Source organism: Chinchilla lanigera, unplaced genomic scaffold (assembly GCF_000276665.1).
Source record: "Chinchilla lanigera isolate Chin_1 unplaced genomic scaffold, ChiLan1.0 scaffold00095, whole genome shotgun sequence".
Lineage (NCBI taxonomy): Eukaryota > Metazoa > Chordata > Mammalia > Rodentia > Chinchillidae > Chinchilla > Chinchilla lanigera.
The window spans coordinates 5739329-5765162 of record NW_004955496.1 but is presented as its reverse complement, the minus strand read 5'-3'; the positions used below and the strand labels follow the sequence as shown (position 1 = coordinate 5765162).

General features: G+C 45.6%; 1 protein-coding gene across 1 annotated transcript in view; it reads right to left on the bottom strand.

The window, feature by feature from the left end:
- The window catches only part of Manba (mannosidase, beta A, lysosomal), a 93601-nt gene extending 72812 nt beyond the window's left edge, over positions 1-20789 (bottom strand). Inside the window, exons 1-5 of the mRNA XM_005406248.2 lie at positions 20518-20789; positions 6135-6229; positions 3214-3319; positions 2280-2450; positions 240-363 (exon numbers count right to left, since the gene is read on the bottom strand). Coding sequence (XP_005406305.1) covers positions 240-363; positions 2280-2450; positions 3214-3319; positions 6135-6229; positions 20518-20733 — 712 coding nt within the window. The 5' untranslated portion in view covers positions 20734-20789. The remainder of the gene's footprint in view (positions 1-239; positions 364-2279; positions 2451-3213; positions 3320-6134; positions 6230-20517) is intronic.
- Between the last annotated feature and the right edge of the window lie 5045 nt (positions 20790-25834).

Genomic DNA, 25834 nt, shown 5'->3' with positions numbered 1-25834 from the left:
GTCTCTTGGAGTCTTCCTTCACGCGGCGAGTGTCTCAACCCTAACACTCTCTCTTCTTTGTTAATACGCTAACACTATCTGCTTATTTAACTGCTTCACATTGTGAATTTTCGTGACAGATCACTATCTGTATCCATTACATCTCTGAAAAATACACCTCTACTTTCAAATGATCAACCCATTTCTTCACCAAGGAGAAGACTCAGAAAGAAAAGCTGGAGGCACTGGACTCGGCTTACCATAGACAGGGAAGAAAGTCAAGTGGCTCAGATGGCAAACGTTGAAGGCTTCAATGCTGACATCTCTCCAGATGCCCTGGGTGGGGAAGGAGGGGCCCCAGTCCCAGCTGAAGGAACACTGCTCCTGCCACACAAGGGAGAAGATGGTGCTGACCGCGCTGGTGCACACAGTGTGAGACACCACCTCCAGAATGCTACACGAGTACACCAGTAGCAAACGCCAGAGCCAGTGACTTCACCAAACCAAACTCCTGGCCTCTGGTTTCCAGAGGCCACACTGCCAAGACCAAGCTGTGTGGCCTCTTCTGCATCCCTGCTTGGCCTGCAGATGGCCCTTCTCAATATGTCCTGTGCTCAGGCATCCTCAGGGTCTCTCTGTTGTCCAAAGCCACACTGCTCATCCAAGATCCCACCCAGCAGGGGCTGGGGATTTAGCTCAGCGGCAAAGCGCCTGCCTGGCAAGCGCAAGGTCGTGAGTTCAGTTCCCGGTACTGGAGAAAAAAACCAAAAAAAAAAAAAAAAAAAAAGATCCCACCCAGCTTAACTTCCTCAACTGACATAATCACCTCCTTAAAGACTATCACCAAATACAGGGATGTCCTAGAGCACAGAAGTTAGGAGTTCAACGTAGGAGTTATGGGGACATAATTCAGCCCATATGTGTGTGTGTGTCTGTGTCTGTGTGTCCACATCATGTACAGCCCTCTGGAAGCCCACAATTATCCCCTCTAGTGTCTACACCCACATGCAGTACCCTCCCTTGAGGGCTTGGATCTAGACAGTCACTTCCAGCCAACCTATGGTACATGTGTTATTTGTTTTTCTTTTAAGATAACAGATGTTAATGTATAAGTTGTTTTTTGCCAAGCACGGTGTCGCACACCTGTAATCCCAGCATTTGGTAGGCTGAGGCAGGAAGATCACTGTGAGTTTGAGGCAAGCCTGGGCTACATAATGAGTTCAAGGTCAACCTGAATTACAGAACGAGACCCAGTCTCAAAAAAAAATGAGTTGTTTCTCCTAAACCAAACCTTCATTATTCAAGTTTAATTGCAGTGTTGGCACTTCGTGATAAGTGGGTTTGGAGTTGCAGTTTGGGCACTCATCTCTAAAAGGTAATCCACTGCTGCACTAGAACATAATAACGGAGGTGCTGTCACTTTCAGAATCGGGTGGAAGAGCACAAGGATGGTGCCCAGCACTGGTAAGGGGCTGCTGAAAGGCGGGGCCCCACCTAGGTGGGGCTGCGAAGAAAGCAAAGGCAGAGGGGACTTATTCCACACAGAGGGAGTGGAAGAGCCCAAGGATTGGTGAAGGAAGAAACATTTTCTTCCAATTGATGAGTAGCAGAGTGCTTGCTTAGCACGGGCAAAGCTCACAACTCAATCCCCAGCACCACAGCGGGGGAAATCCTAATGCCATCTGGAATGCTAACAGGGTCATGTGCTAGGATAACTTCAAGTCCTCTAGACTGGACAACAACTCCAGGAAAAACAACCACCTGCCTGATTTTCTTATCTTTCTGTTAGATTTTATGAGAACCTAGCAGTCACATATGAGACTGTGTCAGCAAAACATACTACCTTTGCAAAAGACTGCCTGGTCTCAAGAATCACTAACACATTCTCACAGCTGGTGACAAGTGTCATAAATCTACTATGTTAAAAATTAATCTGTAAAGTCACCTACACATTTTTCTTCTTTTTCTAATGTCACCTAAGTCCTAAAACATGCTTTAGGAAGAAGATCTAAAAAGATGTAGATTATCTACAAAAAGTAAGCTAATCTTTTGGTTCTTCCTTCAATTTTTTTTTTTTTTTGAGACAGGTTCTATGTATTTCAGGCTTTTCGCAATTCTCCTGCCTCAGCCTCCTGAGTTCTGGGATTGCAGCAGTGTGCCACCATGGCTGGCCTCTTGAGCCTCATTATAGGGTCTGGAAAAAGATTCAACTTCTGAACTGGCAAGGTGAGTCTTCAAACAGCATTTCCTACACCCAACATCGCATCCTCAGAGGCAAAGCCCTGACCTGAGCATACTACCTTTCGGATGAAGTTGACGTGGCACTCGCCATGCTGCTGGGGCGGGGGGCAGTCAGGCGGCACCGGGAGCCCGGTGTGGGCTCTGCTCTCCTGCGCCGCATACAGCACTGCCGACTGGAAACGTAGCTCCAGGGAGCTCACATCTCTGGCCATACTGGTGATGTCAAAGCTCTGGAACAGGGGAAAGCAGGTAAAATCCTAGGTTAAGGTAGAACACTTGGCAGATGCATAAAAAGGTTTCAAATCTTTGACTTCCCTGGTAGAGGGCCCCTCTCCAAAACCAGTACAAGGCAACTGCCCACTTTCCATTCTCACTAAGCCTGTGCTCCTACCCACGCAGGTTTCTAGGTTTCCTCCTGTTTTTACTGATGGGCCGGGTAAACAGCAGAAAATCTCCAGCCTGGAGTGTCTGTTCCCAGCGTGTGCACTCGGCTATCAGCCACCAAGGGTTCCGAGACATCTGCTACCAACCTTGAGTTCTGGAACACACAGCATGAGTCCCCGAGTCATAAGCTATTGCTGTTTTCAAAAGGCTACCCTTGAAAGGGAAGGGAGATCAGGAAACAGCCTCCTAGTGGAATTTCCCAGAAAGAAAACATTTTCTCTGAATAATCATTTGTCAACTGTCATTCCCATGAAAGTCTGTATCCCCAGACAAGAGAGAAAATAGTGCTGTCAAGCATTTGCTATGTGCCAAGCACTTGCCAACCACTCTTCCAATTCACCTATCAAATCCCCTCGATCACCTCCTTGGGACTGGTAAGGCTCCAGCCTCCTTCAAACGTGGCCGCTGAGAAATACAGTAACTTACCCAGCTAGTGCCTCAAAGAGCTCACACCTGTCACGTGGCCAATTACACTTATGCCTTTCTCCAATCACAAAAACAGCACGAACACACATGACTAGGATTAGCCTGAGGTTATTATGTACTTACATATCTACGGAACATGTTGTCTGTTTTCCCAACAAAGACATTATTGAAGAAGATTTCTGCCACTGTATCAACTCCCTCAAAAACCAAATTTACTTTCTGCCATTTGCTAAAAAAAAAGAAAAATTTGTTAAAATATAAGATGTATAAAACACTAACTTAGACATCTTTTTGTAATTAGGAACTAAAGAAATAAATATTTCACAGATAAAAATACATTTTTAAAAATACATTCTTAAATAGCAGCTTCCAATACAACTTTCAGGAGTATTGGTTTAACACATGTTCTTTGAGTAATCTAGTTTATCTTTCTCTATAGTGTATCAACCAATTGCCATAAAGTCAAGAGCACACTTATAGTTTCCAATGCAAAATTTTATTTTATTTTATTTTATTTTATTTTATTTAGTTAATTCATGATGTTCTTATGAGAACCAAGTTGAATAACTGACACAGACTTTTTCACAAATTATTACACACACTGATGCTAAGAGAACATGTTAAGCAGCAACCAGTATCTGTGAGTGAATATTATGGGCCCAGTACTCCGAGCTCCACAGGGAATCTGAACTAAGGGGTCTGCAATCCAGTTGTCACCCAAGCCTAACACACAAGAGACAGAAACTTTCTGTCTTTCCTGTTATCTACAGTGATGGCTTGTGCTGGACAGTGATTAGGGCTATTAGAGTCTGTCTCATAAATTAAGACTTTAAGGAGAAGACAAGAACTTAAAGACCAGATTAAGATGTGGTATAGCCATGCAACAAAACATCATTCAGCAAAAAAAGGAGCTCAGCACTGACACATGCTGCATTGTGCCAAGTGATAGCACCTGTCACCAAGAGCCACATATGTTACCATTCCGTGTACATGAGGCTTCCAGACCAGAAAGTACGTCAGCATTTGCCTACAGCGCCAGTAGAGGTGGGAGAAGGATGATGACTCTCTTTTAGGGGTGAGGACAATGTTCTAAAATTGATTACAGTGATGATTGCACAATTCTGTGAATACACCAAAAACCACAGAACTGATTTCTACTTGCAATGAGTGAACTGTATATTATGTGAATTATACCTCAATAACAAGTTGTTTATTTTTTTAAAAAGTATAAATGCCTTGGTAAAGGAAAAACACCCAGAGAAAGTACTCACAGCATTAATTACTTTAAAGTAAAAGACCTGGTGCACACCTGTAATCGCAGCACTCGGGAGGCTGAAGCAGGAGGATCACCACGAGTTCAAGGCCAGTTTGGGCTACATAGCAAGTTCAAAGCTAGCCTGGACTACATAGTGAGACCCTGTCTCAAAAATAAATAAATAAAAGATTTGATTCAGACACCTGCTTAGGGCTGGGGTGTACAGGTGGGTGGGGGCTGGGCAGACAGTGAACCAGGAATAGCAACACCTGGCAGGATCACGCACAAGCAAAGACAGGAGCCTCATGTGTTAAGAAAAAGAAAGGTACTTCCCCTTCTTCAAGGGGAAGAAAGGTAAGGAAAAGAAAGGTACGTCAAAAGTACATCATGGCAAAAATCAGTATTTTGGGCAGGTAAATCTAATGCCTCTACATAGGGAAGACCAGATTAAAAAAACAAAGCTAGAAATGTACAGGCAGTTTCAGCTTTTGCCAGGCACTCACTTCTGGGCAACGATGAAAACTTGGAAATGAGCAGGAAGGGGCTCAACCAAGAAAAATGTTAGAGGCAATTCAGATTCAGGATGTTATAGCTGATATGTGGATGATCCCCAAAGCCTCACGTGCTCACAGGTGGGGCTTTTGGGAGTGACTGGATCATGGGGGTATGATACTGGATTATCGCACTGATTGGTCTAGCACAGTTCTGGGTGTGGATGATGGACTTACTGAAGAGGGAAGACCCACCCTGGGTGTGGGTGGCACCCACAAATATGCAGGCTGGATGGAATAAAAAGAGAAAAATGGAAGGCTCCCTCCCTTCTGCCTGCCCTGCCATGGACTGTTTCTCCTCTGTTGTGCCTCTCTGCCATACTACCCTGCCTTGGAGCCAGCCGACTATGGACTGAAACCCCTACAAACCATGAGCTAAATAAACCTCTCTTCCTTTAACTTGTGGGTGTTGGCTATTTTGTCCCAGCGACAGCTAAGATAAGCAACAGCTAAAATAGAGAGGTGAAGAAAAGACCCAAGAGCCCAACCACTGTAGTTTCTAAAGTGGTGTAACATCAGGAGAGACGCAAGGCTGTCATGACCTAAACTGATTAGTGAAAGGGAAAGTCAACTGGTTGAATTTTGGAGATGTGGAGCCCAAAGTAAAGCAGGACTATGTTAAGAGATATTTCAGGTTTCTTCTAAAGCCTGGAGCAGCAAAGTAACTTCAAGATAATTGTGCACAGTATTCTATTTTTAAGACTAGTATTTTTATAAAATTTTCATATAAAACAGAGGATTTTTTACTTTAATGATAATGGCAGTACTGTATATGCCCTTAGATTATATTCTGCTTCATACAGAAGCATTTGTTTATAATAACACAGAATTTTACTGAAAACAACACAAGACCTTCTTTCATGACCTCAAGTCACAGTATAAGGACAAGGCCATGATCTCAGTGGCTGGTCAGCATCACACAGAACAAATGCTATACCTTTCACTCTACTTAACCATACTCCACATATACGGTACAGACCCTATTGGTTACTAGGGGGAGGGAGGTGTTTACATAGAAATATTGGCCAAGTCTAGGCAGCTGTGACAGAACTGAAAATGCCATGGCTGATGACCAGGGGCACCATCCTTACACAAAATAAAACATAAATTATATATTTACTCTTACAGTAGAAGATTTAATCTGAGTTAATGCTCTGATATATAACATAAGCAAACAAAAGAAAAGAAGAAAAGCTCAAGTAATGATGAGTACAGTATACATGCAAGTGTGTACACACCTGATATCAAAGGGGAATTTAAATTCATTGATATATGTCCAGTTGTCCAAGGAGATCCATCGGTAGTTAAGGTCATTAAATCTGTAGTAAGGGTCCTGTTCAGACAGGGGAAAAAATACAGTAGATAACTACCTATGCAAAAATCAACATAAAATAAACAGACAGCTACTGATCACCTAAAAATTAATGAACATTTGGCCCAGGAATACAGAAAAGTTAGATCACCAACACTAAAAAAATATGAGGGGAAAAATTCAAACCTGAAAGACACCTGAATTCGGACACCTGAAAGAGTTGTAAGATATAAACAACATAGTTTTGTAGATTTTTTTTAGTGTTTTGTTTTTGTCTTGTTTTTTTGCTTTTGCTTTTTTGAGACAGGGTCTCACTATGTAGTTCAGGCTGGCCTTGAACTCACTGTGTAGGCTAAACTGGGCCCAAATGTGTGGTGATCCTCCTGCCTCGGTCTCCTGAGTGCCGGGATTACAGGCATGTAAAACCATGGCTGGCTATATAGTCTCCTTATCAAAGAACCTGCATGGAGATTGAGGTCAGCTGCTCTTGCTAAACCAGACCCCTGCTCCAGCTGGCCCCCGGGGAGCACAGGTCCTCCACCACCCCTGACATCAGCAAAACATACGCTCCTGGGGCTCCCCTTGCATTTCACACGTTATCACACAGCCTGACTAGGCGGGCACAGAGAGGGCCTCTACAGAGGAGCTAAGGCAGCACACACTGCGCCACCTCCAGACTCAGAGTCCCCAGGATGCAGATCATGTCAGCCACAGGCATAAGGCCACTCACTGCTGCTGCTAGTGGCCAGAAAGCTGGAGTCACCTGAGCCCATAAACAACAGAGGCTGCCTTCCCTCCACCTGCAGGGATGACATAGCCCAAAGCCTGAGACCAACTCCTGCCCTTAGCGATGGCTTCAAGCTGTCCTCACAGCTTGGCCCACCCACCTGCACGTGCAGCCCTGTATCCTTACATATTCCTCCCACCCATTCTCTACCTTCCCCTTTCAGAGAGGACGCCTGGGCAAGAGCAGAACTGAAAGCAGGAAGTGAGTTTTTTGGTTCATCTGTGACGGTCATCACAGCTCCAGAGAAGGAGCAGGGTAGGTCCCAGCCCTGTCACTTTGCAGGTACAAGACCAAGGTTTTCCTTAGAGACAGCCACCCAGATGGAGAAGGAAAAGCCAGCATCACTTCAGGTGCGAGATGGAGGACCACACTGGGCTGGTCTAGGCACCTGGGAGCACATTCAGATCAAGACTGGGAGAGATCTTTCAATAGGCGGCCAGGGGAGAGAGTAACTGATAAACCTTAGTAAGAACTGACAGTCACCAAACCGATTTTTAAGATCTAGTGAATGGCAAGGTTTAAATCTGTTAAATGGTATGTTTCAGGCTGGTCCAACTTCCTCTATCTCTACTCTTCTCACCCCCAGCACCCCAGCTTTCCAGTGAATAAGTGTTTAAGACACAGTTTGAAAGAGTCACTCTAGTGCTGAGTCTGACCACATGTCTGACCAGCCTCATTTCTAACATTGCAGTCTGGACCTCATCCAGCACGGTTATAAACGTCAGGAGGAGAGAAGGGGGACCTCTCAGCTATGACGCTGCATCCTCAGCCCGAGGTTGGCAAGCCATGTGGCTGGCAGAGCACGTCCCATCCTTCTCGGCTAACTCCTTACCACATGGCGAGCTCCGGAGGGCAAGCTTCTGGATATATTTGTAGAACACATGAACAGAGTTTAACATTCAAATGGTTTTCCTCCAGCTCAAAAGAACCCAAGTGAGGCAGCTTCGTACTGTTCCAAATATTCAACCTTCTGGAAGCTCCAGAACAGCCCAGAAGGCCTCTGCACTGCCCTCCAGCAGACCCGAACAAGCCCAACACGGAGCCAAGCATTCTCAAGGCCGCCAACTTTAAGAACACAGGCAGATCGACAAACAGCCATTTCTCCTGCAAACAGCTGACTCCACCAACTGAGAGAGTACACAAGGAAGTCCTCCCTGCTTAACCCCCAACAAGAAAAACCGTCTGCAGGACCTCACATTAGCCAACCCAGTTTCTTTTCCTACCATTCACTTCCTTGTTTCTATCTTCAAACCCACTCTCTGCCATGGGCTGGTGGGAACGCTCCATCTACTTTAGAGATCAGAAGGCGTTCTGATTTATGAATTATGAATAGAAATTAATTCAATCTTGTTAAATTTTGTTGAAACTTGTTGAAATTTTGCCTTTTGACATGGAAAAGGCAAAACCATGCAGATAGTAAAAGGATGGGTGGAGGTCAAGGGGTGGGAGAGAGAGAGGGGTGAATCTGTAGGGCAGCCAGGCCATTCTGTGTGGCTCTATGGTGGTGTATGTGTCATCATACAGCGGCCCAATCCCACTGGCTGTACCAGCAAGGGAGCCCTCTTGTGACTGTCCTAAGTGTGCCGCTCTGGAGGAAGACATTGTCAGTGGGGACACTCTGCATGGGGACAGGAGGTATACAGAACTCTGGACACTCCAGTCAGTTTTGCTGTGAATCCCACACATGTTGTTTTTAAAAAGTCAATTAAAACTTTTGATCTTACTAAAGGAAAATACTGTACCAAAAATAAAAAGTTGCAGAGACATAGATCACATTTATAATAACTACTCCCAACACTCATCAACTAGCTTAACTGGCTCCATGTTAGTCTCACACCTTTGATCATACTACAATTCTGCACCAGCACCTTGGGGAAACCTCCCATGCCTGAGGACACACATAAGTCACCAAGTCCTTGAGCAAACTGATGGCCTTAGCCAGTGATGGCACTGCAGGTGAGCTGTCAACCACATCCTGCCTCCTATCTTCAAAACTTTCCACTCCTATCTTCACAATAAACATGTACAGGGAACATCTTTTTTTTAGAGGAAGAACCTAATACCCCAAGAGGTGAAGTGAGTTTCCAGAGGTCCCATGCCAAAACAGAAGTGCATCCAGGAATGAAACCAGCTTAGTCCAATGCTAAGGCCATGTGCTTTCAACCAGACTTCAAGGCTCCATGCCAGTGTGCTTACGCTTCTGTATCAGTTGATCTCTACAACAGCAATATCAACAAGTGTGACCCTGCTGGGTAAGCACTGTCATCATCCCCATTGTCTAACAGAGGCCAAAGCTCAGAGTCAAATGGCCAGTGAGTAATGGAGTACTGACAGACTCAGGCTATATGCCTTGTGCAGTCATGAGTCTCACAAACACCACCACCAGTGACACTGTCAGAGTGACTCACAAAGCCAGACCGTGAGGTCAGCATGGCGGGTGCGTGCCTGCACTAGTTACTTACAACTGACATCCACCCTCCTCACAGGACATCATCAAGCCATGTGTCACTGCAGCATGCACGAGTCCTGCTTCTGAGTAATCTCTGGGCGCCACCTGCTACCTCTGCTGCCAGCCATGGGACCACTGCCCACGTACAGACTTTCCACTCCCACACGCTGCTCCACTCCAACCACTGGCTCTACCTCAGACACAGCGACTGCAGAGTTAAATGGGGGAGGATTTTAGAACCATTCCCCTTCATAGGCATCATTCTCTGGAACATTTAGATAAAAATAAGTAAATAAATGTTAAGAAACCACTTACACGAAAACAAGCAAAAATGAACAATATATTGATTAAGAGTTACAGATATTTGGTCAAACCTTAATGTGTAAAACGCAAGACAATGATAATTCAGAATAGCAGTACTATGACGTGTGGCTCAGGCACCCCAGATGTCTACTTGGTGCTGCTCAGCCCCAGCTTGGTACTTGGGAAGCACTGGAAATGCCAATAGCTGGGGCCTGGAAGGAGGCCTCCCAGCCACTGGCATGTGCTCTGCAGGGACCATGGGTCCCCCAGCCCTCCCTCTTCCTGCTTCCAGCTGCCTGGTCAAGAGGGAGCAGACAGTGCCACAGGACGTGGTACCACAGGCCAAACAGCAGGCACCTGATCACAGACTGAAAGGTGCTGGGCTAATGCCAAAAGAACCCTTTCTCCTTACTAGGCAATGATCGCAAGGCTGCACAACCACGGAAGACACTGACCCAAGGTGAACTCCAGGGCAAGTGGGCAGTGGGACTGGGGAGCGGCAAGTGCACAGATACTCTTTGATTACCAGACTATAAACACGTGTGCATATAATTTCCTGTGATCAGGCACCTGATCACAGACTGAAAGCTGCTGGGCTAATGCCAAAAGAACCCTTTCTCCTTACTAGGCAATGATCGCAAGGCTGCACAACCACGGAAGACACTGACCCAAGGTGAACTCCAGGGCAAGTGGGCAGTGGGACTGGGGAGCGGCAAGTGCACAGATACTCTTTGATTACCAGACTGTAAACACGTGTGAGTATAATTTCCCATGGATCAAGTACTGCATAATAGAAAATGAACAAAATGTTCTTCTGGCAAGCTGAGGCACCCAAAGGAGGTGAGAGTGTTTGTGCACTCCACTCAGAAAAAGCTGAGCTCCCCAGCCTCAGTTTCTGCTCTGAGGCTGCATGGCACAGCCCAAGAATCAGACCGAGGACTGGATGTCACTGTCAGCCTGAATGTCACTGTTACCTAAAATTCTGCTGCGGGTACATGTTGCTTCTAGCGCAGTTCTGGGCAAAGATGCTGCAGTTTAAGAAGGCTCCTCATTTATCTGACCAGAGATTGCTATTTAGCAGGAAAAACAAGACAGGTGATTTGCTTAGCTCACTTCCAGGTGCCAAGCATCTCGTCAGGGGCTTAGAGGAAACACATGCTCCCCTCCACATGCTCCAGGGTGGCTCTGGGAGCCAGGACACTGACACTTGGGGGATCTGCACCAACAGGAGACTCAGGTGGGAGGAGGGGGGTCACACCCGGTATTTACTGCCTCTGAGATGGGGCCAGGAGGTGCACTGGGCTCCAGTTTGGGCCTCAAAGCTAGGGACCTTGAGAAACTGCGAGGCGCTGACATCTGTCTGCCTCTCCATTCTGGAACAGAGATAAGAACTGTGCATTCAGCCTCTCAGAGTCAGCAGAAATTGGCAAGAGGCGATTACCAAAGGCGCTCAGAGCTGCTCTCGCCATCATGCGAGCATGCGATAGTGACAGCTGTGGTTTCTGCTCCAGGTACCAATCTGAGACGATTTCTAATACAGAGCAAGTTAAAGAGAAAGGTCAGTCTGAAACAACACACACAGAATGCTGTCACCTACGTGGGAGACAGGTAAGTCTACACCTGATAAACAACCCACCTGTCCACAGAAGACACTGGGAACGGCCAGCAAGGGAAGGCAGCTGCTGCACTGCAGGCCAGGAGACTGAAGGAGACTTGCTTCTCATTACACATTCTACCTCAAAAGCTGTTAGCATTTACATCTTTTACCTATTTCTTTTCTTTTGTCTTTTTTTTTTTTTTTTTTTTTTTTTTTTTTTTTTTTTTTTTTGGTCTTTTTGAGACAGGATTTCACTTTGCAGTTCAGGTTGCCCTTAAACTCACTTTGTTGCCCAGGCTGGCCTTTAACTCGCAGTGATCCTCTTGCCTCAGTCTCCCAAGTACTGTGATTACAAGTGTGTGCCACCACACCCACCCTTTTTACCCATTTCTAAAATCAGTAAAACTAACTGTGCTCTTCTAAAAAGAAACTGAAGCTGACAGCAGCAGAAATGTCTAGGAGAAAACGGTTATAAGACACTGCAGGTTGGACATACATGATCCAGTATCCAAAAGTGTTCTGGACTCAGAACCGAACCAAGGTACCGACCGACAAACACCGGAGCACACGGATGGCCAATTGAGATTTTAGAATGAGCCTTTATTAGCTGGCCAGCAACTGACTGAGAGCCTCCACGCAGGATAGGATCAGGTCAGCAGCAAACCAGGTGTGAGAGCAGCTTTTAAGCCAAAAAACCACATCCTGCTTGGCAAGCGAACTCTTTGTGAAGCAGTCTTCCCAGAAACTATAGAAACTTTAGGAAACTTACAAGAAGGGAACGACACGTCTCAGGGAGTTTCGAGGAGTGGCTAGAATGTGGAACGAAGCAGGTAGGAGAATAGGGTAATCAATAATCTTTTTTTCCTCATGTTCTTTGTAAGGCCATGCATGTCCCTTGTGAGGCCTTTACAAAAAGTATGAGGGCTGAGAAGAGGAAAAAAAAGGAAAAAAAAAAAAAAAAAACCAATGCACCAAGATTCTGGGCCTAGTTCACAGAGAAAACACTCATGCTTTTATGAGAAATAGGTGCAGTAACAGAAACTAAGGGCTGGTAAGATTGCAAGAAGAGAGATATGGGTGTCTTGAGTTCCACAAACCGCGAGGACATTCAGGGAAGAGGTTGGAGCAGAACTTCACCCTCTTCCTGGCAATCAGGAAGGTGGTAGCCAGAGATCAGCAACTGCGCCACACTGACCCACAGAAATGGTTAGAGACTTCCAAAAACAGAGTGGAGAGAGAAGTGAGATGTGGACTGACTCTCAGGAAAAGCCCGCCTTTACTGAAACTTTAGCAAATGAAATGTTTCTGGTGGCATATTTTGGACTACAATACAAGGGGTGATTGAACAATAGGGTGAATGTTTAAATTAAAAAATTGTATTACATTAAAAAATATATTGGCATGAATGCCCTCAAATCCTGCTGCTCACTTGGAACACACTCATCCCAATATTCTTGCCACTTTTTGAAGGAGCTCTAGAGTCCTCTTTCGTGAGTGTCTTTACAAGGTCTGATCAAAACTGCTGTGAAGGCCACTGCCATACAGCATCCAAGGGAAAGGCAGGCTTGTAAAAACATGACCATGTATCTTCACCCTCCTTATTCATAGGAGCTGGTACCATGCGACTTCTGGCTCTTCCCCAAAGTCAAAATGACCAGGAAAGATAAACATTTTTAATCTCTTCAGGACACTGACCCAGCCTCCCCAGAGCAACTAAAAGCATTCCAGAAAAAGGACTTCCAGAACTGCTTCAGTAAGTGTTGGGAACAGTGGGCAAGGTGGGGGGAGGATTTTGAAAGAGATGAATGGTAATGTCTTACTGTAACAATGTTTTTAAATTTAAACACACACTCTATTTTATGACCAACACTCATAGATTGTGCTTTTGTCATTACTTCCCTTGGACATTTTAAAATTAAAATAAGAATCATCTTCCTTAATCTCGAGGTTTTTATAGGTAAATGGATGCAACTAGAGACCATACACATAAGTGAAATAAATCAGACCCACAGGTGTAAACATTGTATTGTCTCCCTAGTGTAAGAACCTGAAAGAGTAAATAAAACCCAAAACATACAATAGATATTGTGAAAGAGAAAGAAACTGCTCAAAGGAAGGAACAACTAGGATGAGGGAAAGGAGAAAAAGAAAGAAAGAAGGAAGGGGGAAAAAAATATATACATATATGTGGATAGCTGGAATAACTGTACTGCTGATGTCTAATGGTTTACTGAAAGAAACAGTTAATGCTTAATTTTTTGACCAATTTTGCAGGCTTATATCTGGTAATCTGAACAACTAATATGAAGAAAACAATATACAATATAACAACCATTGGTGAATTGCTACCATCTTGTCTAGTGAAGCTCTGTATCGTTTCTAATTTTTTTTTTAATTCTCTTTAATGGTTTGATCAATTTGGCATTCTTACATCTTGTAATTCTAGCAACCTCGTTGAAGATAACAATATGTACTATAACAAGCACTGTTCATTCCTATCATTTTGCTCTGAAACCCTGTATCATTTTTTTTTTGTTTTGTTTTTGTCTATGTTGTTGGTATTTTGCTATTGCTCTTTTTTTATTATTGTTAGTCTCTTTAAAATTTAAAAAAAAAATCTTCTTTGCTATTTACCCTTCTTGCCAGCTGGCACCACGTGTTGATGAGATGCAGGTCTGGGTTTGAATCTTTGCTCCCTCATGTATTGGACGCATGATCGTGGCAGTCACTCCCTGGGCTCAGTCAGTGTGAACAGAGCGATTATACCTTTCCAGGGGCGTGTGATGGGAACTGTCTGAACAAGGATGCTGAGCGGGCCAAGAACAATGCTGTGCACATGGAAGACACCAAATAAATACTACATGAAAACAGATTTTATAGTCTAGGTGAATGATATACACAGGCATGTGACAAGCACCTAAAACTCAGCCCTCAAGTGGCTCAGGATTTGGCTGAGTGAAGGCAACCTTCCCACACTCTAAATGTCTCATGTGGTATCAAACAAGGAAGTACATGTTTCTCCAGGACAGAGAATTCAGAACTTTTTTAAATAATTTTTTAAACAAACAGGAGTTTAATAAAGGCTTCATAGTTCCCCCTTCTAGAAATGGATGTCATACACTGATAACTAGTTCCATTTAAAGTTAAATTTAAATTTAAAATGCTGAGTCACTAGGTAATTTATTTCCTTAATGTCATACATGGTTTATGAAGTCAGCCTTTTAGCAGACAGAAGGATCATTAAGTGAGACCCTTTCTGAAAGCCCTTGAGCTCATTTCACATCGTAAAATGATCAAATAAAGCCCAACATTCCATTCAAAAGTATCTTAAGACCTATATGGAAGGTTGGTGTAACAGCCAGAAAAGCAGCTTCTGTTGTCAGAATAAATTTACGTTTAGTCATGTGGGCCATCACCTTGGGACTTTCCAGTGGGAAACACACCAGAATATTTCATGAGCAATGGTAGTATCGTGGCTATGTTTAAAAAACGTCCTTATCTTTCAAAGAGCTATTCCAAGTGTTTGTGGGTGCAAAGATAGGATATTTAAAAGTGCTTCAAAATGATAAGAGATGGCATAGCAGATGGTGGAAGAAACAAAATTAGCCAGGAATTAGTCACTGTTGAAGCCAGGTATGGGTAAACGGGAATGCATTTTGCTATTCTCTCCATGTTAGTATTAGTTTGAAGTTCACTGAAATAATAAGTTCAAAACTTGTTTACATGGAAATTGCTTCTTTGCAACTTAAAAAATACAAAACTGTCTATTCACCCACACTGGCGTGTAAGTGATTAGGACGCATTCATGAATGAGAACCTGTGGACTGGGGTGTTCCCTCCCTAGGCAGACTGATAGCTCCAGGGTAATCTTATAGTTTATATTTTATAAACTTACACATCTAAGAAATGCCCTCCTTTGATCATTTGACCCAATTACCTGTGAAGAATATAAGGTAATAATAAAATGTAGAGAAAAAATACTAAACATCTGGTCCCTACCACTTTTTAGTATGTGTGTACATTTATATATTTGTAACATATTTTCTTCTATTTTTTAAGTGTAGATTTTGAATAAGAATACATTTTATAATGGAGCTTATGTAGTCAATAAAAATTATTCTGGATTTATATTTATAGGTATGGATAGAGATTAATCATACATTTTATGGTTAAAAATAGCTTACAAAGAATCTGAAAAGGTGAACATTAAATATTTTACAGCAATTAATTTTTCTTTAATATGTTTTATTGGGTTTTATTCTTTATACTTTCTGCATTAAGTTTTTGTACCATAAGCATTAAACTTTTATAATGTCTTTTAAAAGATTAAAAAAGAATAACAAAATTACATTAGTATATAAGAATTTACCATATGATGCAAGTAATATTTTCATATTAGTGGACAAAAAAGAAATACACTCAAATAATAGTGTAACAGGAAATCCCACCCCCACAGCCAGCATACTTCAGCTTGTTAGCTGCCCAGGTAATAGTTCCTGTTCCAGTTCCGGTTGCTTCTGTCTCTTAGAAATACCTGGTCACTGTGATGCATAGCTGGTCACTATGACACATACTGTAAGAACCAACCTCCCAATTGACAAGCCACTCTGCCTCTGTACTTCCTGTTTGCTTATCCAATATAAGCCCTAGACCACCAGAGATCAGCACCTGGTACTCTAGGAATGATCCATCCCGACCAGTGCCCGTCAACATGAATAAATCTACCTCCAAATCCTGGATGTCGTTTTGGTGTTTCTGCTTGCCGTTGCAAGAGGATATAATCAACCTGACAGCCATTTGAAAAACTTCCAATGGATTAAAATTTTAAATATAAAAATATCATAAAAATAAGAGTGGGGTGGATTTCTAATCCTATACCTGCCTTGGTTCGGATGTGATCTGTCCTCTACAGGTTTGTATGTCACAAACTCAGTTCCCAGTGTGGACTCTGAGAGTTGGTGGGCCCTTTAAGAGGCGTGGACCCGTAGAGATTGTTACTGGCCCTGCCACATGATCAGGCATCTCTCACACTCTGCCCCCATCATGCCATCCACCATGACCTGACACAGTCAAAGAGCCCAGGCAAGAACTAGCAGTGCACTGTTTATACCTTCAGCCTGCAACACTGCTCGGTGGAGTAAACCTCTTTTATGATATACTCACCCTCAGGGGTTTCACTGTAGTAAAGGAAAACAGACTAATAAACTACCAAAGACAGATACCACCACGAAAGAAAAAGCTTAACATATTTCAATATATGAAATGTTAAAGCACCTACATGACAAAAAAATCATCAATGAGCCAGGTGTCGTGGCACATGCCTGTAATGCCTGTACTTGGGAGGCTGAGCCAGGAGGATCATTGCGAGTTCAAGACCAGCCTGGGATACAAAGTGAACTCTAGGCCAGCCTGAACTACAAAGTGAGACCCTGTCTCAAAAAGACAAAAGAAAAATCATCAATGCAAGCAAAATTTTTGAAAATATGTAACAAGTTAAAGAGACCTTAAAATATATACTTAGCAGTATACAAAATCAAGATTTTAAAAATTGCTTTTCTATACACCAATAATGAACTAAGGAAGAAATCGGGAAAATAATTCCATCCACAATAGCTAAAAAAAAATTTTAAATTTTGGATTTTTTAAAAACTAGGAATGAAGAAGGTAAAAGAGCTCTACAGTCAAAATTACAGAACTCTGAAGAAAGGATCTAAAGACACCAGAAGAGGGAAAGCATCCCCATATTTACAGATTTGTAGAATTAATGTTGTTAAAGACCCATATAACCAAAAGTGATCTATAGAGTCAGTGCAATCCCCAACAAAATACCAGTGACATTCTTCATAGAACTACAAAAAAATCCAAAATTTCATACAGCAACACAAACGACCCAGAGTACCAAAACAACCCTAAGCAATAAGAGCAAGGTCAGAGGCATCAGAGCAGTAGTTATCTCCAGAAGCTGGGCTTCCAACTTCTCTTTCTTTTTATTCATCTATATTTTCTCATTTATCATGTTGAAAAAAGCTTAGAAAAAAAAAAATCTTTTCAAAACTCACACTCGTGAGAGACTACACAGGAACACTGAGAACATTCCTAATAAAATAAAAAAAAAAACCTATGCCCTCGATTAGCAAAGTTTTCTGCCTCAGTAAATTACAGTGGAAAGCTGGATCTCTGTTAGGGTGTGTATTGAGAATATCCCCCAAAGGTTCCATGCACTTATAGGCTGGGGTACTGGAAAAGGACTCCACTGAGGGGTAATACGGCTGCCCTTCTGTTCGGAGGTTAGAGGTGGTCACTGTGGGCTGACCCAGAAGGGTTTATCTCCCTTCCGGTTCCTCCTTGCCCCTCTGCTTTCTGCGGCCTTGAAGTAAGCTGCTTCTCCTCCACAGGCCTTCTGCCACACTGTTTCTTCTTTGGAGCTAGCCAACCACTGAACTAAATGTAAGCCAAGATGTACCGCTCCTTCTTTAAATTGCGTGCAGGGGTTGGTATTTTGTTCCAGACACAAGGAAAGTAACTAAGACAGCCCCGCTCATTCCTTTTTCTTCCTAATGCCTATCATCAGTAAATGGTGTAATCCTCAGCCTCATAAGTAACAGGAGCACTAAAGATTCCCTGAGACACCTGCTGGGCTCAGAAAACCACACCCAAAGGAAAACTGACGTCTAGCTGGCCTTTTCCTCTCAGGCTCAGCGCCCCACTCTACTGTCACCCCATCTCTTGCCCCTCTTTGCCTACCAAGGAGCAGGACAGGGCCTCCTCTGGAGTTCCCCATCTACCTGGATGCTAGACCCTCCACAAGATCAACCAGCAGGACAAAGATGAGGCCTTACCTGCACCCAGAGCCCAGGCAAACTGTAGCACACTACTCTTTGTTCTTCGGGTCCGTTCATCTCCCTAAAAATCATTTCCCCTCCTTCTGAAGTTGCCTGCAATCCCTTCTTCCCTCTGCCCGAAGAAGCAGGTATTCAAGCCTCACCATCCAGCTCTTCTTTGGGGTTCACACTTCGTGTAACTCCCATCCCATTACAATGTGTGTGCCTGTTCTCCTGTTAATCTACCACTTGTCAGTCTGTTTTACAAACACAAAAACTTTCAGGGAGGGAAAGAAAGTTCTTTTCACCCTACACACCTAAGGTTTAGATTCCATACAGAAAACCCAGTCAGTCACCTAAAAAACAGACCAGGCTAGTCACACAGCCTCTTAGGAAATACAAAACTCCACTCAACCAGAAGCTCAGATGAAAAATCCTGACTTTTCCCTGACTCCTCTTTTAGTCTTTTCTCACTTCCAATCCATCAACAAATCCAACTGAACAATTCCCACTGGTTCTGCATTTAAAATTGCTCTGACGCTTTGCTCCCCGTTTCACTGCTACCCTCAGGATCCAACCCAGAAACCACCTCTGGCCCATGGAACCACAAGTGTCCCTAGCTGGTCTCCTCACTGTGACAACAGCAGAGTGACAACTTGAGAGAGGTCAAAACCCTTCAGAGCTTCAAGCCCAAGCAGAATAAAATCAAAAGTGTGCCCCTTGGGCTACAAGTCCTTTGTCCCTAGTAGCTCCAGGGGCTCCAGCATTCTGTCCCTAGTCCTCTTTTTTCCCACTTTGCCAAGAATGTACTTCTTCTTAAAAGCAAGAGAGCCAGGCGAGGTGGCACATGTCTGTAATCCCAGCACTCCAGAGGCTGAGGCAGGAGGATCATTATGAGTTCAAGGCCAGCTGGTCTACAAAGTGAGCCAGCTGGAACTGCATAGTGAGACCCTGTCTCAAAAAAAAAAAAAAAAAAAAGCAAGAAAGATCTCTACTTAGAAGTCAACTTATCAAATTAGCTATCTTTAACCAGCATTTAAGGATTGCTATTTTAAACAACAATCCTGGGGCTGGGGATTTAGCTCAGCGGCAAAAGCGCCTGCCTGGCAAGTACAAGGTCGTGAGTTCGGTTCCCGGTACCAGAGAAAAACCAAAAAAAAAATAAACAACAATCCTTGGACCAGGCACATAGCTCAGCGGTGCAACACCTGCTTGGCAAGTGTAAGGCCTTGAGTTTGATTCCAGGTACCAAAAAAAATTTAAATGAACAGCAATCCTTTCCAGTCAGCCCTGACCTTCCCTTCCTTTAACTTGCTTAATCTTTCTACAGTGAAAAATATATTCTGCATTGATTTGGTAATCATCCTCACTAAAATGTTCGTGTGGTAAGATTTTGTTTCCTTCACCATTTTACCTCAAGCACTTGGAACAGTCCCTGCTACATCAAAGGTACTATACTAAGCAGATACTTACAGTACAATTAATTAGGTGAAAGAATACGCAAATTAATGATTTAGCTAAGGAACATGTCAAGTTAATGTGTAAATACAGTATTTGGCCCAGCATCCGAATTAAACAGTACAGTGTGCCCAGAGGTCAACACCAAGAGAACGTTGTCATAGGAGTGACAATGCGACCTTATTCAGGAAAGTAGTCACCGGACTTTCTTTCTTTCTGGATAGGTTGCCCTATAGCATGGGACACAATCACCCAACTGCTAAAGTTACGAGTTACTGGGGCAGGGACTCCATGGAACCAACGCAAGGCACTGTCCAAGCAGACGTGAACCCAGGCTCCGGGCATCAGAGTCAGCTTGGTCTGTGTCACGTGTCCTTTGTTAACGGAAGATAAAGCGCTTAAATTCTAGACAGTGCTCATTGTTACTGTGGACATTCGCTTCCTTCCTGGTGCACACCGTGGGGAGGGGTTGCAGTCAGAACTGGGCAACAACTTTTGAGAAACGCACCAGAAGCGCTGCGCCCCAGCCGCCAGCCCCAAGCGTGCAGCACTTAGGCCAGTGGTGCCTGAGGTCTGCACAGTGCTCCAGGGAGGAAGTCCCGGTGCGCAGCAGGACCGATCAGCGCCACGGGCCCTTGCCGCGTCCTCCTGCGAACTCGTCCCCTGCTCCGCGGAGCTGTTATGAGGGAGGGAACCAAGAGCACAGCACAGCCCGGCCCACGCAGTGGGCGCAGGCTGCAGAGAGCACACAGAGAGACCCGGGTGCACTGACGGCGGCCGCCCGGCCAGGCTCGTTCATGCACCCAGTCACTTCCTCCTCCCCGCCGCCCTGTGTCGCCGAGGGGGTCCGGCCATCCCTGCATGTAGTGCCACGCCGTCCTCGCACCCTGGTACCTGCACGAGGCCGCGCTGCAGCAGCGCGCCAGGCACGCAGCCAGGCACCACCGCCGGCAGCTCCAGTGAGCCGTTCCCGTTGCGCACCCGCCAGCCATCCCGCAGGCTCCAGGGCTGCACGCCCGCCGTGGGGCCCGCCCGGCCCGGCACCGACAGCAGCAGCAGTAGCAGCGGGAGCAGCGGGACTCGCATGCCGGAAGAGCCAGGGAGCTCCATGGCGCCACCGCGTCCCGGGCAGCACTTGTCCCCTCGAGAGGCCCCGCCCCTGGACCCACCCAACGAGCAGAACCCGCCTCCCAGGGTCCGGTCCCGCCCCAGGGGCAGTCACGCCCCCTCTTTGGCCCCGCCCCAGAACTAGGACTAGCCCTAGAAAAACCGAGCCTGCCCCCATCTCCGACCACGCCCCGGCCTCAGCCCAGTGCTGGCTGCAGGGGCGGAGCTCGGCCGGAGTCCGCCCGGGAGCCTGTTCCCGCTCCTGCGAGACAGAGAAGCCACCGCCGCAACCGCGCGCCGACCCACTCGGCTGCAGGCAGAATCCAGGGCGACGTGGGGTTCAGCATGCGGTGTCCATGGGCCCTCGGCCTGCGGAGCGTGGAGCGAGCATCGCGGCACGGGCCGAGCAGTGGCTGCTGGGTACCTTCTCGTCTGGGCACTGTCCTACGTGGGCACCGTCCCGTGTGGGTACCGTCCCCTGTGGCGAACAGTCCTGCATGGGCACCACTCCCTCTGGGGAACTATCCTGCCTGGGCAACGTTCCCCCAGGCACCGTCTCACGTGGGTACGACCCCCGTACGACCCCCGTCTCACGTGGTACAACCGCTGCGCCTGAGCACAATCCCGCATGGGCACCGTCTCCCGTTGAGCACCGTCTTACGCGGGTGCCATCCCTTGGGGCCCAGCCGGCCCCAGGCGCCCAGGCTCCTTGGCCTTCAGGTGTCGCCTCTGCCGGGCGGGTTACCCACCTGTCGGTGCAGGGCTGGGAAACAGCGCCCCAGGCAGGGCTCAAAGCCACAGTCCGGCCATGAGCCCTGATTGTGCAACAGGCTGTCACCAGCTTTCAGATGATGGTTCCCTGTACGGGGCTCGGGCCTGGGTACCAGAGTGCGTCTTACCGGCGCTGCGGTGACACAGCGGCTCTTGCGCTGTCCAGAGAAGGCAGAGAGCAACGCTGACAAAGAAAGAAAAAGTACTTTCCTTTAAGCCGGATCAGGACAGTTCACCGAGCCAAAGTGGTTCGATTCTGTTTTCTATTAAGAAGTGCTTAAACTGGATGTGGTGACCCACTCAATCCCAGCTGTACAGGAGAATGAGGCAAGAGGATTGTGAGTTCGAGGCCAGCCTGGGAACCCGGAAAGATTCTCCCTTTCAAGGAAAAAAGAAGAAAAGATAATAGGAAGTACTTAAGAGAATTTTTTTTTAAGCCAAACAAAAATCGGGCCATCATGCCTTCCCTTCCTCCTTTCTTCCTCTACACAAGCGTGAGATTGCTTAGGTCACAGTGGAGTATCCAGGAAAAACCAAAACCCTAATCCACGGACTCCCTGAAATTGAGATTGGCATAGATGAAGTAATGAAGCCTTGGGACTGGGGATTTAGCTCAGCGGCACAGCGCCTGCCTGGCAAGTGCGAGGTCGTGAGTTCGATTTCCGGTACCAGAAAAAATAAATAAATTTTTAAAATAATGAAGCCTTTATTTTGTTATCGGACAATGTTTTTTCATGATTTTCTTGAAGAATAGTCAATTTTAAAGGGATCCTAAAGCTGCTCAACTTAATGTAAAATCCTGACAACAAATATAATCTTAAAGGTAGCCATGGGTATCTGTAAGTCTGTCTTGTATACATGATTCCACTTTGATTATCTCATTTGGTTTCCAAAATTTGAATTGTTTAGAACAAGTGATCATCCCGCCGTTTAAAGAAACAGGGCCTCCAGGGGTCACATGGTATTTGGGGGGTCTCTGTGCACCATCCCAGGCCCCGGGCGCACTCAACCATCTGAGTTAGCCAGGCTTTTGTCCCTGTGACCAAATACTCAAGAAAAGCCACCAGGAGGAGAGAAGGCTTGTTTCAGCTCACAGTTTCAGAGGTGTCAGTTCCTGGTCAGCTCTACAGCATAACATCATGGCAGAGGGCACAGGGAGCAGAGCTGCTGAACTCCTGGCAGCTGGGAAGCAAAGAAGGTGAGAGAGCACTGAAAGGAAGGGGCCAAGGACAAGACACACCCATGCCCTCTCCCTGCACCCAAGCCTGGCCTCCCGTTTCCATCACTGCCTGGTAGTCCCTCAGTCACCTCTCCTGGAGGCATTGATCCTCCATGAATTAGCACCTCTACAGTCCAGCCCATTCTGAGAGCCCCACGTCCAGACTTTTAGATCTAAACCACAACACCACATGACTGTACTGCCTTCATCTCTAAGTGAATAAGGCTGATAAGCCCATTAGTATATCACAAATGCCACAACAAGGGTGTTCCAGTCCAAAGAAAATGATGAGAGTTACAAGAAGAAAACAGAAGTCTAAGGGTGTGCGGAGCAGCCATTCTCCTTTCACTTGGGTGTTAGCTGTCTCTCTAACCTGAGGACGGGAGGGGTCCTGAAGGGACCAACCACTCCCTTGAGCCATAGAAATTAAACCATCAGATGAAGTCGGCTGTGGTGAGAAAGGATCCAACAGAAGGGCTTGAGGAGGTTGGGGCTACGAGACAAGGGTCTGGTACCTCAACTCCAGCCAGATGCTTCAGTCATAGGAGTTCCTAACCCCAGCAGGAGTGACAAAATACAGAGCCTGCTATGGGAATGCTTGGAAAAGCTTGACATATCCACTAGCGTTTAGGGTCCTTTGTTCTGTTTTGAGACAAGATCTCACTATGTAGCCCAGATTGGCCTCAAACTCCCCATCCTCCTGCCTCAGCCTCCCAAGTCATGGGATTACAGCCTCCCACACAAATCACTATGCTCAGTGTCTTGGTTACTTTTCTCTTGTTGCTGGGACAAAATACCTGACGCCCAAAATTAAAGAAGGAAAGGTTTATTTCGCTTACAGTTTGTGGAGGTTTCAGTCCATACTTGGCAGATTACAAGGCAGACTGGCACATGGCAGAGAGCTACAGCTGATGGCGACAGAGCACAGCAAAAGCAACAAGCACACACAAGGGAGGAAATGGTCAGAAGCACCCGCTTTCTCTCCCTTACATATGCAAACTATCCACCCCTGGGCAGGTGGAGCTCTCACACCCATAATCAATCAAACTCTAAAAGCCTGCCCCATGACCGCATGAGGCTTTGGGGGGACACACAGACACAAACCATAACATTCAGGTCACATAGAGTTTGAAGCTCCAATTATTAGAGCAAGGAAATAAGGTAGTAGGAGTTATGATCACCGCTAGAACGTGGCAAGTCGGGGACATGTGACTTTCCCAACAGCCAAGGGGACACTGTAGTTCCCTGGGGGAGCAGCCACTGAAACCCCTCATTCCTCATTGATGTCCCAACCCCCCAGAAAAGAAGCAGGACCCCAAGCACGGCAGCCAGGATGGTATAAAAGAGATTCTCCTCCATCTTCTGAAGCCCCCACCTTCACAGGGGACGACAGAAAGGTTTGCAGTGGCTGTGAGACTAAATTTTTAAAATGAACCAAACCAGAATGAGGCAGGAGGGTTGCTGCAAGTTTGAGGGCAGCCTGGGCTACATAGTGAGACCCTGTCTCAAAAGAAAATAACGAATACCTGACAACAAGCAAAAACCTGTGAGATCTGAAAAGAGACTGAACACAGATGTGACTGAAGCAGTAGATGAAGACACTAGCCCTCGAAATCATAGCCATCCTCCTGCCTCAGCCTCCCTTGTGGTGGGATCACAGGCTGGTCTTTACGTCCTGGACTCACTCTTGAGAAACTCGCTCTTGCTGCTTTGTAACACCTCTTATGCTTTAACGGACACCTATCTCTCGGTGACTCAGATGGGGAAAGAAAAGTCGCATTGTGATACTGTCGTGGTCACCATCCTTAGGTTACCTGGGGTGAGGAGGTAGAGTGGTGATCAGGCTGTGGGCCCAGAGCTCGAGTTATGAATGGCATGATTAAAACCTTCCTATCTGAGCATCAGAAAGGCCTCTTTGTACCTGCCACTGTCTTTTTCAGGTCACATAAGACACTGAAAAAATCTGACCTCTTGCCAAAGCCGCCGAGAAACATTCAATGCAGAGAAACTGACAACATGGGAAACAACATACTCTGACCACCAGGTAATAAAATCAGAAATAAGTAATAAAAAGATAGCAAAAATCTCATTTATTTGGAATGTTTAAACACATATTTATTTAAAAAGAAAAATCACTGAGTCACAGAAGCAGTCGAGCTCCAGTTTCCAATCATGAGGCTCCAGAGCTTGGAAGCAGCCCCTCTGCCTTGGAAACAGGGAAAAAGCCAAACACTCTGAACAGCAACCGTGCAGTCCTTCCTGAGACATAGGGTCCCAGGCAGAAGCACTGTCTCAGCCAGGAGGGACAACAGGTGACCACAGAGGTCTCAGCCACCACCCGCCATAGGCTCTCTGGAGCCACTGCAGGCCAAGGAGCCCTGAGCTATGACAAATGGCTTCAGGGTGAGTGGAAAGTCTGACCTGCATGCCCAGTACTAGGGGCTCTCTGGGTTTTCAGGAATTTGCCCCCAGGAATTGTACAAAGTTCACCCACTGAAGACTGGTGGGAGAAAAAAAAACCTTCATGTGCAGTATGATCAAAAATATGGTGAATGTTTAAACTTTTTTTTAACATGAGTATCTTTAATTGCACTGTCCTGGATGCCTTAATGTCCTGAATCATTCAAAATGTTTCCTTTCCATGGCCATTTTGACTGTGGGAACAGCCAGAAGTCACACAGTGCCAGATCCAGTGAATAAGATGGATGAGAACACAGTGTCAGGATTTTACTATCCTGGCTTTCTGTGGGATGGCGTTGGCAGCTGTATTCACTGTATTTTTTTTATCATACTTCATAAAGACACTCAGTAATAGGACTCCAGAGCTGCTTCAGAAAGTGACAAGAACAACAGGGTAAGTGTGCTGAAGTGAGGGAGGATTCACGGCCGTGTGTCTTTTACTGTAGTGAATTTTTTAAAAACATAAACACCATATTTTTTGATCCCCTTTGCACTTCTTGCAAAAGATTGGAAAAAGACCCATTCGCAATGTGCCGGTGACTGCTCTCCACAAGAGCTGTCCTCAAAAGTACCTGTCCTTCCCACCTGAGCAAGCTGTCTGGGATTTTATCAGAGCCTCACCAATCTCTGCTCACTACAGTAAAAGACTGTAAT